Genomic DNA, 14,688 nt, shown 5'->3' with positions numbered 1-14,688 from the left:
TCACTTGAATCCAAAATTATAATCTAAGAGGACCATAAATTCAAAAAAAGATCATAATCAATTATCATCGAATCATCATCATGATTCAATTATAATTCTATATAATTCATTTCTTAGTCCATAAAAATATGGACTAACAAATCTGATCTCCATGCTGATACCATTGTTGTATCGGAAATGTTTAATAGCGGAGAGTCGAAGTGATTAGAGAAAAGAAAATGGATAAGATGGTGAGTCACTCCAAGTGCAGAAGAATTGAGTTAGCCATGTTCATGTCAAATCCATTAGGCGAGTCGATCAAACCTTTCGTATGCACTTGTGTTGGATAAATCGAGTGAGCTGTATAAGATTGGTTAGGTTGGGCCGAGACCCAAGTGAGATCATACAATTATATATATCTTTTAAAATTTATATAATGATTCTTTGACCTATCATTGTGAATAAGGACTAACTAATTTTAAATTAACTAGCTATGATGATTTGTGGTTACATGTGTAATATAATATATAAATATGTGTAAATGATATAAAAATTTTAATTCGAAAATAAAATAAAAATTATATTATTAATCATATCTCAAATTATGTAACAAGAGTATCTTATATCACTCAAAAAATTGATGAGGTAATCGATGAGATATAGAGTGGATAGATGAAACTCTTGATTTTTTTTGAAAAATCAATGAGATACAAATAGATTGATACGATTATATCAATATATAAAAAAGTCGAAATAGAAAAATTGATATAGATAGGGAAAAAAATGTAGTAAATATTAAAGGGAAAATATCTTAAATTTTTTTTATAAATTGTTTAATGTATCATAATTGTTTAAAGTAACAAATCGTAATAAATTTATCTAGTATTATTAATAAATACCAAGTGGAAAAACCATTAAATCTTATTATTAATAAATAATAATAACTACCTACAGTTTGTTGAGCACTGCACTTCTCCCTGTCTTCGACGCCGCCGGCGACGACTTTGATGCAGAGGTCTGCAGCTCCACCAGCACCACCATTCTGCTGGCCGCTCCTTTAAATCTCTCCTCTTTCATTCATCAACATATTTCTTTCTACCTCTGCTCTGCTCCCGATCTATCGTTTTACCATGGGGATCCATCCGTTGGCGAGCCTCTTCCTCGAGGTACAATTTGTATCGCAGAATGATCAACTCATCAGGCACATCTCCGGCGGCTTTTTAGTTTGCAGTCTCCCGTGAAAAGATCGATCTTAAACGAACATGGTTTGATGATCTTCTGTGCCAGAGTGTCTCAGCACTCCTTTTGGCTCCGCGACAGACTCCGCCAGAATCCGGCGGTACGGAACTTGCTCAGCATCTCCTTCTCCAGCTCTGCCATATCCTGGCTCTGGGAGATCACCGGCCAAGTACTCGTCCCCTCGCTGGTAAGGCCTCTATCATGCAGTCTTAGATCGTCGTCGTCTTCGCAAAAGGCGAGGTCTTTGGGCTTCCAGCCCCTGGGTTTGGCCCTGCGCTGCTTCCTCCGCCACCTCAGCCGCAGCAGCGCTCGCCGCAGTAGCTCCGCCGGAAGCTTCAGCGCGACGACGAAGAGGAGGTTCAGCAGGCCACAGGGGCAGCAGCAGCAGAGCGCGACGCACCCCGCCGTCGTAGCACCGGCGGCTTCCTCGAGCGCAGCGCGCCGCGTCGCTGGATACTTGGCGACACGCGGGGGCCGGCGGCGATCGTCGGAAGGCAAGCCTCGTTTCGCTGGGGATGCGGAAGGGGAAAGGGCCCTCCCTCTCCGGCGAACCCGCTTCCGCACCATCGCGCCTCTCTCGCAAGTCGATTCCCGATGGAAGGCGCGCGCGCTATCACCAAGAAAGATCGGTAAAAGATCAAAACTTTATGGAGCTTGATTCCAACGCGGCAGCGAGCTCCTGCTGAATGCGCGAGGAACGATAAACAGAAATCCAAGCAGCAGAGGGCGAAATTCGTCATTTAATAACTACAACGAAGTCAAGTAGCAACGGACTACTCATGCGAGAGAGACAACTCGATTACGTTTTCGAGAAATTTGCTCATCGACGTGGTACGTTCTGCGGTAGAGTAGGATGTATTCGACTCTTCAAACCAATCTAAATCATTTTACTTGCGTGACTTCGCCGGAATTGGGTGTATTAAATGCACTGCATTCATGTCGAAAGAAACAGTGAAGAGGACAAAGCCTGCACGCATGTTACTTCGGCTACGTATTAAAGTAATGGAAGCAACGCCCAAAACTATTCTATTAATTTCTAGTGACTCCACAGCTCTACGAGGCCGGTCTTGCTTTTGTAGTCAAGCCAAAACCAAACGGGAACAAAGGATCGTAGTTCTGGTCGCCTACGTTCAAGGGCAGTTGGTCCACGGTCCTGAACCAAGTCCGGGGAAGTTTTCCGGTGAAGCCAAAGTCGCCGAAGAGAACGTCGGCGACGCCTTGGCCTTCTGATCCCGGCAGCCAGGCAGCCACGAGTGCGTCCATCACCGGAACGTAGGGTTGGATGACGACAGGCCTGCCGGAGATGATGACCACCACGCACTTCACCACGCCGCACACGTTCTGAATTGTGCTCGGTCCCGGCTCCGCAATGGTGAGGTTGAGGCTGTCGCCGGCGGTCTCAGCGTAGGGCGGCTCCCCGACGACTACAATGGCGTAGGAGAAGTTGTTGCTCTGCACGAATCCAACGTCGGGGGCCTCGGAGAAGACGATGTTGGTTGCTGGGTCCACTGTGGATCTAATGGATTCCAGGATCGTGGTGCCTGCAACGAATGGAATATATCTCGAGTTCACTATTTCTGTTTCAATCTGCAAGACTGTCTTTAGCTGTTTGGACTTACCACCAGTGATTCTTCCGCTGCCTCCCTGCCACTCGATTGTCCAGCCACCACACTGGTAACCCAAGTTATCAGCATGACTTCCAGCAACAAGGATTTTGTCAGCTTTCTTTGGCAGAGGGAGTAATTGTTCCTTGGCAGATTTTCCATTCTTTAAGAGCACAAGTGATTTCCTAACAGCCTCCCTTGCCAGCTCCCTGTGCTCCTGTATCATCCATCATTCAGTGTTATTAGGAAAAGGCATATAAATATATATTTCTACCTCCAAAATTAGAAGCAGATAAGAAAGCTTACCTTTTTGCCGACCTGATCGACTAAGCTTAAATCAGGAAGAGGGTTTTCAAAAAGACCCATGACAAATTTAACCCTCAAGATCCTCTTTACAGCATCATTAATCCGGCTAATGGGGATGACCTTGTCATTAACGAGCGTTGTCAGGGCACTTGTGAACCCAGAATAATCATAAGGTACCATGACCTGGGAAATTGGAATCGATAAAAATGTATTACAAGTATTCAAAGAGGTAGTAGTAGTATTTATGTGTTCTTCGTTCATTTAATGGAATACAAGTTCAATATCAAAGATCTTCTTACCATGTCGATACCGGCAATGATTGACATTTGAACAGAATAGGTGTAATTAGCATCTGCAGGACTGGTGATTCGATCAATGCCTTGCCAGTCTGAGATTACAAATCCCTGATGATAATTTCAGCGTTGTAAGTAAACAGAAGAAAAACAAAACTCCTTTGCGACGCAGTAATAAGAAGAGAATTTAGCAATTGTTGCTGTTCTTATCATACCTGAAAACCTAGTTTTCTTTTGAGGAAGTTTGTAACTAGGTGCCTGTTCGCGTGCATTTTAACTCCATTCCAACTTGAATAAGAAACCATGACCGTGGACACACCCTTCGCGATTGCATCATAATAAGCAGGCATATGGATTCCGAGGAGTCCACCAAGATCAATGACAGTATTATTCTCATTAATGCCTTTTTGCGTCCCACCATCACCCACGAAGTGCTTGGCACAAGCTGCTACATTGCTCCTGATACAAGTAGTACACGACGCTCCTATTAGAAAACTTGGAATCCAAAATCTGATACATGAGTTAAACTTTGAATCCTTACTTTCCAGAAACATAAGGATAGTCTTTGGTGTAGTTTGCTGGGAGGTCACCCTGTAAACCAGGAATGATCTCTGTCATTGTTTGCACAACACGGTGGTCCTCGCTATAGCTCTCATAGCACCTGCCCCATCTTGGATCTCTACAGACCTGAATTAGTGATGCCCATGAAAAAATAAGAACAGCAGATTGTAGCCCAACTATGACAACAGCAGAGAAGGGCAGTTTTGCTGTTGAATTTTTCACAAAAAATCCAGAGACGAAAGTAAATAGTCATATGCTACTGGCTTGCTTACCGCAATGCAAGGTGCAAAGGCGTAGGGAATGCCTGTTGCTCTGACTTCAAGAGCAGTTGCCGCTCCAATTCTTTTTACAAGATCAGGATCCCTGTAGAAAAAGGGTAAGTTGATGTCAAGCTCAGAGAAACAAATATTCGAATTGCTTGTTTGTTTTGCATTTTACACTACATAAAATCGGTAAGAACTAACAAATCACAAGCATGAATCAGTCCACGAAACAATGATGAAATCTAATTGTTAGCTCTCCCTCTCTCTCTCTCTTGAATGGAACTATGCCACAAATCATTTCAAGTGTATACTTGCCTTGTAGCTCCGAGACCAACATTGTGAGGGAATATAGTTGCATTATAGACATTGTTGTGTCCATGAACAGCATCAATCCCATAAATCATGGGAATTCCCAAGCGTGTTGACAGGCAAGCGCTCTGAAATTGATTTACCATGTTCACCCAGTCCCTAGCAGACGCTCGAGGAGCTGGAACACTACCCCCGCCGCTAAGAATGCTACCTGTAAGAAGTGCAATTCATTTAGGACTACGTAGTATATGTTAACCCCAAAAAAAAAATGATAATACTCACCTATAAAGTAGTCCTTCAAAACTTGTTCTGTTGCGCTAGTTCGCTCGATTTGTGTCATTTGACCAATCTTTTCTGCAAGGGTCATGCGGTTTAGTAGATCCTTAACTCGAACTTCCACAGGCCGGCTGGGGTCTTTGTATTTCATATACGCTGCTTGGGCAGTTGATAACCAGCACAACAGGAACAAGATCGGAAGCATTGGTGCTCGTCGCGTTGCCATCACCAGGCCAATCAATGGACCTTCTTCTCAGAACCTATCAACAACAACAACAACAACAACAACAACAACACCAGTGGATTTTAGTTATATCGATAGCCTGGACATCAATTTATTAAAATCAGACAATCCATTGCAGAGATTGCAGGTTAGCGAGGACTTTCTCGAAGGAAAATAAAGTAGTTGCATACATATTATATGAAAACTTCGAAAGAAAGGTCAACCAGAATGATAACCAGGAAAAAAGAAATGCATTACTTCGCAATCGTCGGGATAGGCAGATCACCAAACCCGGAAAAAAAAAAGGATAAATAGGCGACAACAATGATAAATTAATCAGAGAGATTTCATCTTTTTACAAAATTCTCGATTGGTTGAGAAAGCAAACAATCCAAATTCTTTCCTTGCTTTAGGGGCATCATTAATTTGTCCGCAAGCAAATCAAATCCCATCGCTCGCCAGCCAATACTATTCCCTTAGATTGAAGGGGAAAATAATCATTTTGTCAGACACTAAACTCGATGAACTATCACAAAACGCACAATTTATGATACAATGTTGTTCGAAGGTTTAACTTTCGCTTTGCAAAAGAATCAACTTTGACAAGCACAGACTACCCAAAAACCCTAAAGCATAGGTAGATGAACTCACGATGGATGGAGCAGAGGAATGCGGAGGAGGCTTTGTGCTGGAAGCGTCTTCTCTCCTCCGGCAGCGGAAGCGGACGGCGTATAAATAGGAGCGAGAAAGGCGAGATCATAACGTTAAACTAGGAATATCTGTTTAATCGGAGGCATCGAGATTTGGAGGAGGAGGAAGTGGTGTGATGGTCGTGGGCTGGTGGGACGTGGGCCTCGAGGGACTTTCGAATCGGCGCTGATGGCGGGATCGTTTGGCACCTGGAGCCAGCTGTAGAACCGACGGCCGCCGTCGTTCGGTGGATAAAGAAAGTGGGGAGGCAGGTGACGCAGCGACGGTCAGGAAATATAGCCGTTATGAGGGAAGGGGCTGGCGTGACGGCACTTTCTGCACGATGCCCACGCTGAACTCGCTTGCGCCCTCTTTGTCGCCATGTGCACAGATCAGTATCGTTCCTTCTTCAACTTTTGCAGACGTCGTCATAAAAAAAAACTTCACATATTGTTAGTCACTACTCGTTGTTCCAATTGGTGATTAATTCTTAACTGATATAAAACATTTTGTTAAGTGTTTTTTTATGTAAAAGACTACTGTGTCAACCCCAGCTCAGAGAATAGGCCATTAAGATCGAGGTCATATCTTCTGGTCGAGAAAATTCTGGATCAAAAGAAATCATATTCATTTATTGATTGGATGAACTGGATCTTATCTGGGATGATCTAGGGATCCGAATTTCAATGAGCCATTATTCTTAACCATTTAAGATTATTTTTATTTTTTTAAAAGAAAATATCCATTTTTAATCATAAATTATTTTAATTTTATTTATTTCATATGATTTTGTAATTATTATTTTTAATAATGTGTATTATTTTTTCTAAACTTTATCAACTCTGATCTTAAAAAATATATATATGCTTTATAAGTAATCTCATATCTTTTCTTTTTTCGGTTGGTGTTCCACAACCTTTTTCTTAGAATAAGATTTTCTGAACCGTTTTTTTTATCCGCTCCTAGACTAGGAAAATGAATTGATGGGAGACAACCATTACCTCCTATCAATACAAATGCTGGACCCGGGGACCAAAAGATCCTTCTTTCTTTTTGCTTTCTCTTTAATGATTTTGTATTTCTCCTCCTACTTATCAGTTGTACTCTCAAAGAATGTCCTTATTGGCTCTTTTTCATCTTTCTAGATAAGAAAATAGAAAATATGAGTTTTTATCCCTTCACCACAAAATGGAATACTAATTTTTAAGAAAAAACAAATTGATTTTTTTATTACATAAATAAAAATTGATCACTTCGTATTCTTCATATTTTTTAATGAACATTTAGACATGGCAATTTGGACCAATTAGTCGAGATGCTCATTCTACTTAATCTAAATTAAAATTGATATTTATTTACTCTTTTATTATAATTTTTAGATAATAATTAAATTTTAAAGTATCCTCAAATTAAAATTATACGACATAAATCAGATTTTATTATTGTTTAATTTTAAGTAATAATTTTATTTTTATAAAATATTAGAGACCTATATTTTTTATTATTTGAATATAAATATTTCTATTAAAAATATATAATTTTGGATGTACAAAATGTATGAAAAAAACTTATATTTTTATTTTTTTTTAAAAAAAAATAAATCCAGATTTCAAGAGCGGATAAAAGAGATGAAGATAAATATTTATTATATATATATATATATATATATATATATATATATATATATATATATATATATATATTAAAAGTTTTTTTTTACTTAGGCTCTCAAAAATATTTGAGTTAGAGTGCGCTAAACTAGGATAAAATAGCCCATGTTATTTATTTGTCTATATTTTATAATGGGACGACGGTACTAATTGCTTAGGTGTCCTCTAACAAAAACAAAAATCTATTATTTTATTCGGTGAGGATGAGCCCAGTGAGACTGTAGGCACTGATAAACTTAGATCAATTTTAAAAATTTAAGGTGAAATCATAACTAAATGGTGATCATGATACGATAGAATTTAAATCATAAATTTATTTATTTTATTCATGTACTAACTCTATTTTACAAGATATCTTTATTATTTGGATTAATATATTTTACAAGAGCTAAAATGTAAAAGTTAACCTCAAATAAATAGTGCTCGAGGCATCTTGGAGCTATGCGGAGGCACCTCAGAGTTGAATAGAGGGGCCCTGGACAGAGCGGAGGCATCCTTGTGCGGATAGAATTCGAGGATAAAACTTTGCTGTAGGGAGACGCCTTGGAGCACATTGGTGGTGTCTCAAAGTGCATTGGAGGCACTCTCACGCAAATAAAGACCGAAGTTTTCGGATAGGATAAGCACCATTGAAGGTGCCTCGAGTTGTTGGAGACGTCTCTAACATTGTTTACAAGAAGGGCTTCAGCCAGCCCCTAGATAGCAACTTCTACATGAGCTCTTATGACCATTCTATTACTGCGTCGCTGCCATACTACTACTCTACTACATCTGAATGTTGCCGGCAGATCGACACAGACTTCGAGCCACGATCTTCAACCACAAAAGTTGGTGATATAGGGTGTTAAATGAGAACCTTGGGTTGATGTGGAAGATGAAGTCAAGGAGAGGTGGAGGTCCAAGTCAAGGAAATGTGACGATCAAAGGGTCACCCTTGGGTAGAGCTCAGCCTCTCATCTAGTACTAAAACCCTCAATTCAAGGACGGTCAATCCTACCTGAGGAACGAGCATCCCAGTCTTAAGTATAGTCAATGACCCAACTAGATTTGAGCAGCCCGAGATATTACTTTAGTGATTAGGGATCAGTTCCCAATTGTGAGGACGTCTAACTGAAAGATTGGTCTGGTCCCTAGGGATTTAGTTTTCCTTTCTCTAAAAGACGAGCAACCCTGTATACAGCAGGACGATCATAAAGCCATCTGGGCTCAGGGGACCCGCTTCTATGATTTTACTCATATCTCTAGACTCCCAGCATATATTCGAGTGACCCTAAGAACCGGACGACATTTCACTCAGATTTTTATACTTCTAGCATATATTCAAGCGACCCTAAGAACCAGACGATATTTCATTCAGATCTCCAGACTCTCAGCATATATTCGAGCAACCCTAAGAACCAGGCAGTATTTCACTCAGATCTCCAGACTCCCAACATATATTCAAGTGACCATGAGAACCGGACAATATTTCACTCAGATCTCCAAAATCTCAGCATATATTCGAGCGACCCTACGGACAGGGTTGTATCTCACTCAGACCTCCAGCATTACTACAAATGTATATCAGAGCAGTGCAGAGTGTAGGCCAGTTTTAGAAAACTCAAGGTTCCATTCATTATGTCGGGGCAGGTCAATGTTGTTGGTGCGGTTAGCACTAACGATCTAACTCAAGTTTTGATGAATGACAAAGTAAGTTAAGTTAGTTTCATTGTGATCTAACACTTTGACCAAGTGTGCAGGAGAAGTCCAGCTAGGTCGACGGGCCGACCGGCTAGTTGACACGAAGTCCAGATAGGTCGACGAGCTGACCAGATGTGTGGCACGAAACCCAGCTAGGTCAACGAGCCGACCGGATAGCTAGCACGAAGTCCAGCTAGGTCAACGTGCTGACCAAATAGCTAGCACGAAGTCCAGACGGGTCAATAGGCTGACCGGATGTCTGGCAGGTAAGTTAAGGTAAGTCACTAGAGGGAAGTGATTATGAGGACGCGTTCTCGAAAAGGGAACTTAGGCGTTGATCCAACTTAGAACCATTTCAGAACTCTAAGTTGAGATCCTGACTAGATTCCGATCTCGGTAAGACGAAATTTAATTACTACTTTTATTATTATAACTGTACTATGCTAACACTTTGTTTTGTAAAGTAGTTTTGCATTTTACCTCGGACTAACATTTTTTTGCAGGTCGCTAGAAAACAGAGGTCCGAGCGCTCGGAAGGGATTCGGGCATCTGGAATGCAAGTTCTATCCTCATCGTCACTTCGCCACGTGGAGCTTCATGGTTGATTGAGCTACGTCACACTTCAGACGCCTGGAAGGGATCCGGGCGCCCGGAAGGGATCCGGGCGCCCGGAGCCTCCTATATAAGGAGGGTGAGCCCTGGAGCAAAGAACAACCCACAACAAGATCTTCCAACGCTTGCTCTGCTGTGTTGTGCTCCTGCGACGCTGCGAAGCTACTCCGACAACATGCTACCTTTTATTTCCTTTTCTATTGTCGTTATTTATTTTCCAAAGTTCTTGTACCCTACCTTTGTAATCACATTTTTGAACTGCTAGTGAATTACCCAACGAAAGCACTCAACGATTGCGGACCTTGGAGTAGTAGTCGACGAAGGCTCCGAACCAAGTAAAATTGGTTGTGTTAGCATTGTTCTGTTCTCATTTTTATCTTTCCGCTGCGTACTCGCTTTTCTACGATAAATTTTTTTAAATCGCTATTCACCCCCTCTAGCGAATTACTCAATCCAACAAGTGGTATCAAACCAGGTACCGCTCTGATTTGGTGCAACCACTAATCAGACAAGGGGTGAAATTCTTTTTCCATTTTTTTCGATTTTCAGTTTTATGTTATAAATCCAAACTGGTATCGTTACATTTTTGGAAATCTTTTCGTAGTAATTAAGTTGAATTGGTGCAATACCAATTCAGTTTTAGATTCTTTTTAATTTTATTCCGCACTACTAATTCAAGACAAAGTCTTGGGATTTCTTATCTCTTTATCTATTTGTGTGCAAGGTAAAATGTCTCAAGTAGAAGGCTTCAGCAAAGTACGCCCCCCCCTTATTCAACGGGGACAACTTCCCCTACTGAAAGAAGGGAATGGAGGTCTACTTAAAGACCGACTTCGACCAGTGGTTCAGCGTCACCAGAGACTACAAGGTGTCGGTCGATAACTTTGGAAATCCACTAGACCCGGAACAGTGGACTCCGGACATGAGAAAGAAATCCTCGACGAGCTTCAAAGCTCTCAACACACTGCAATGCGGGCTGACAAAGGAAGAGCTAACCCAATTGGGACTGCACCAAAATATAAAAGAATTATGGGGCAAGCTAATCGAATTAGACGAAGGAACAAGCGACGCCAAGATAACTAAGCGTGACCTTCTGTTAAATAAATTATTTAATATTAAAATGCAGGAAGGAGAAATAGTGAGTCAACTTCATGCAAGAATCAAAGACATCCTCAACGGATTCCACGCGATAGGCCACTAAATGGAAAATCGCGACTTAATCAGGTATGCATTAAATGCTTGTCCGCAAAATACATTGTGGGCATCTATTGTGAATGCCTACAAAATTTCAAAAAATCTATCTAAATTAAAACTAGACGAATTATTCTGCGAACTTGAATTACACGAGCAGACTAATGCTGGAACCGAGAAAGGTATTTCTTTATTTGTAGGTTCCTCCAAGGAAAGGAAAAAGACCAAGCCTGCCCCTGAAGATGAGTCCGACCAAGATTCTAAAGACAAAGAGTACCTCATGAACCTGGTAAGGAAGATGTTCACCAGAAGGAAGAAGAGCTTTAGCAAAAAGAACCTGCAGAAGATCAACTCCTCATCTGAACCAAGGAACGTGACTTGCTTAGGGTGCAATAAGAAAGGTCACTACAAGAATGAGTGCACGAGATTGAAGAGCGACAAGACAAAGACAACCAAGAAGAAAACTCTCAAAGCAACATGGGACGACTCGTCTTCAGAATAATCGAAGGTCGAATATCAGAAGCACCAGAGTCACCTCGCGTTGATGGCCCGTGAAGTAGAATCGGAGGACGAATCGGAAGACGGGTCCAAACCCGAATCCAGTCATGAGTCCGTACTTGTTTCCGAAGGTCCCAAAGAGGTATATCTGAATTTAAATAAGAAATTTTTAAAACAATTGCTTGTTTAGATAAAAAAAATTAACTGCAATAGAAAATGAAAATAAATTGCTCCTTGAGGAAAACCAAAACCTCAATGAACAAATCACAAATTCTAATCCAACTCAAGACCTAACACTTGAGGAGGGAAATTTAACACTAAAAATAGAAAATGATAAATTAAAAAATCTTTTAGAAAAATGTACAACAAGATCTAAAAATTTAGATCTTATTTTAAATAGTCAAAAAGTAATCTACAATAAAACCGAACTTGGCTACGAGTCAAGTTTAAATAAAATGTTTAAATCACTAATAACCCAACATAAACAACAAAATAAAGCTTAGATTCCGAAAGCGTGCTTAACCACGCAAGTAGGAATTAACTAATATTACATGTCCAAGGATAAAATATATTATATAAAATCTGATAAATTAAATCAAAAACCAAAACACAAACCTAGACCAACAAAATCAAAATTGAAAAATTTTAGAACCCATCAAAATCATAATATCATCAAGTTAAAAATAATTATAAAAGTAATAGACAAAAACCTAGAACTAAAATTTAAAAATACAGGCCAATAATTCAGGGGAGGCTCCAGAATAGCTGACACCTCAAAAAATAATCTACCCGACAGGGTAACCAAAACTAAACTACTCGGCAGGGTATTTAGGACTAGTTTAAAGGGATAATAGTTTAACTTTACCAATGGTACTGGTGAAGTTTTGGATGATAGTACGTTAGGGAAACTTTGTCTATGCATGTCTAGGAAGATATGGCTTCGACTTGGTGCATTTGACTTAGTGGAATTAACTGAAGCTACCCTTTATGAATCCTAACCAGCTAGATCAAGGTTTTGTATTAAGTTCAGTGGATAGAACTATTTGGAAAACCTCGAAGGCATGATTACTCTAATGATGTCCAAGTGACTCACCATAGCCAAGAAGTTTATCTAAAGAATGTCTATTTGTTGAGCCCAAAGTTAAACCTGAATCTAACACAAAGTTAAACCAAACCCTAAAATTGAACTTAACTTCATCTCACAAAAATTATAGGTTTTCCTGATTGAAAACATAGATGGGGTGAGATGACTAAAGACATCAAACCGATTCGAATCGAATCGAATCGAATCAAATCGAACCGAATCGAATTAAATCGAATTTAATTAAAATTAAAGTAAATCAAATCAAATTAAATCTAATCAAATTAAATTAAATCTAATTAAATTAAATTAACTCTAATTAAATTAAACCAAATCAAATTAATTTCAATTAAAAAAATTACTTTAAAAATTATTTTAACTTAAAAATTATTTTAACTTTAAATTATTTTAACTTAAAAAAATACTTTAAAATTTATTTCAACTTAAAAGATTATTTTAAAAATAATTTTAACTTAATAAATTACTTTAAAAATGATTTTAGTTTAAAAAAATACTTTAAAAATTATTTTAACTTTAAAAAAATATTTTAAAAATTATTTCAACTTAAAAAATTATTTTAAAAATTATTTTAAAAATCTTTTAACTTATAATTTATTTTTAAAACCTTTTTAACTTAAAATTTATTGGATGGTTTCTTGGATGCGCCGCTCGGCGCTACGGCCGTCCAATCAGTCGGACTATGCGCCTCCTTCGACTAGACTTGAAGGGAAGGCAAGTGATCCGACAGTAAGGTCGGGGGATCCCCTCTGGAGGGGAGTCAACGTCACGTGGAGGTCAAAAGGTAAAATGGTCAACCTAAGGTCGGAACGATCGGATAGGAGTAGGGTTAACCGGCCGACTAGCCGAGAGGGTCCGAGCCGGAATCAAAGACAACCCGACGGGGAGTCAGGTTTCCGACGCTCATGGTGAACAGGGTCGTCGGACCGAGCGGGTATCCCGCTCGGCCGAGGCGTAAAGCATCAATGTTGTGAAGGAACAGTCTCAGCCGAGCACGCGATGGAGAGAAATCTTCCCGGGCGGACCGATACCTACGCCCGGTCGGACCGATGCCTGCCGATCGAGCGGATGGATGCTCGGCTCTGGGAAAAAGGAGACAAGGACAAGGGGACATTGGGGAACATCTTCTGACAACAGGCATGTTCAATGACCAAGCCATACGCAGAATCCTACGAAGGAAAGTTCTGTTGTCCCATCAGAGAGGTGCTCGGACTGTAACAGTATGGTGTCAGACATGCTCCTCTGGTAAGCCCATACTAAGGTATGGTAAACGACACATGTACGCCTCGGTAGGTGTGCATACGCCTCCCCACAGCTCTATATAAGAGCCCTCAGACTTCGCCGGAGGTATGAAATCTCTCATCTTTGGAGCCACTTCATCGTTTTCCTCTTGCCTGACTTGAGCGTTGGAGGGTCGTCGCCGGGAACCCCTTCCTGGCTCGACTTCCTTGTAGGTTCGCCAGAGATTTGTGCAGCTAGTCGGAGATAGGAGAGAGTGTCACGTCCCCAACGTCCGTCGACTCAGCGTTCGGACATGATCAAATTGGCGTCGTCTGTGGGAACGCACCTGCATCCGAGCGGATGAAGACAGACGGCAGCTGGATCGACTGTGGAGCGCGAACCACCTCCAGCCTTACCGGGCGGGGTGAAAGGTGCGCCAATGTAATGTATGCTGTATACGTTCCGTTCGGCTGTATACTTAAAATGCAGGAGTAAAAAAATCAAAAAATTAGCACAAGTATAGGGCATCGTCAGCCGAATCGGAAGACCGTCAAGCTCCGACGTTAAATATCGAGAGTCGGACCGGTTGTACCGGCGACTATAAACCCTCAGGCCGGAAGACCGTCGAGCTCTGACGATAAATATCGAGAGTCGCACCGGCGACTATAAACCCTCCGGCCGGAAGACCGTCGAGCTCCGATGATAAATATCGAGAGTCGGACCGGCGACAATAAACCCTCCGGCCGGAAGACCGTCGAGCTTCGACATTAAATATCGAGAGTCGCACCAGCGACTATAAACCCTCCGGCCAGAAGACTGTCGAGCTACGACGTTAAATATCGAGAGTCGCACCGGCGACTATAAACCCTCCGGCCGGAAGACCGTCGAGCTCCGACGTTAAATATCGAGAGTCGCACCGGCGACTATAAACCCTCCGGCCGGAAGACCGTCGAGCTCCAACGTTAAATATCGAG

At 40.9% G+C, this 14,688-nt stretch overlaps 2 protein-coding genes across 2 annotated transcripts; both read right to left on the bottom strand.

The window, feature by feature from the left end:
- Nucleotides 1–1,272: 1,272 nt before the first annotated feature.
- LOC122011261 lies at nt 1,273–1,785 on the bottom strand. Its single transcript, XM_042567654.1, has one exon. It carries the CDS (start codon nt 1,783–1,785, stop codon nt 1,273–1,275), a length of 513 nt encoding a protein of 170 aa, XP_042423588.1.
- A 350-nt stretch (nt 1,786–2,135) lies between these two features.
- LOC122010271 (beta-glucosidase BoGH3B-like) lies at nt 2,136–6,098 on the bottom strand. Its single transcript, XM_042566750.1, has 10 exons — nt 5,705–6,098; nt 4,837–5,090; nt 4,561–4,765; nt 4,255–4,345; nt 3,963–4,108; nt 3,637–3,880; nt 3,428–3,532; nt 3,129–3,311; nt 2,838–3,039; nt 2,136–2,759 (listed from the first exon to the last, which is right to left on the bottom strand). Exons 2-10 carry the CDS (start codon nt 5,054–5,056, stop codon nt 2,272–2,274), a joined length of 1,884 nt encoding a protein of 627 aa, XP_042422684.1. The 5' UTR covers nt 5,057–5,090; nt 5,705–6,098; the 3' UTR covers nt 2,136–2,271.
- Nucleotides 6,099–14,688: the final 8,590 nt, after the last annotated feature.

The sequence above is a fragment of the Zingiber officinale genome, chromosome 8A (genome assembly GCF_018446385.1).
Source record: "Zingiber officinale cultivar Zhangliang chromosome 8A, Zo_v1.1, whole genome shotgun sequence".
Taxonomy (NCBI): domain Eukaryota; kingdom Viridiplantae; phylum Streptophyta; class Magnoliopsida; order Zingiberales; family Zingiberaceae; genus Zingiber; species Zingiber officinale.
This window is presented reverse-complemented; position numbering and strand designations above follow the sequence as displayed.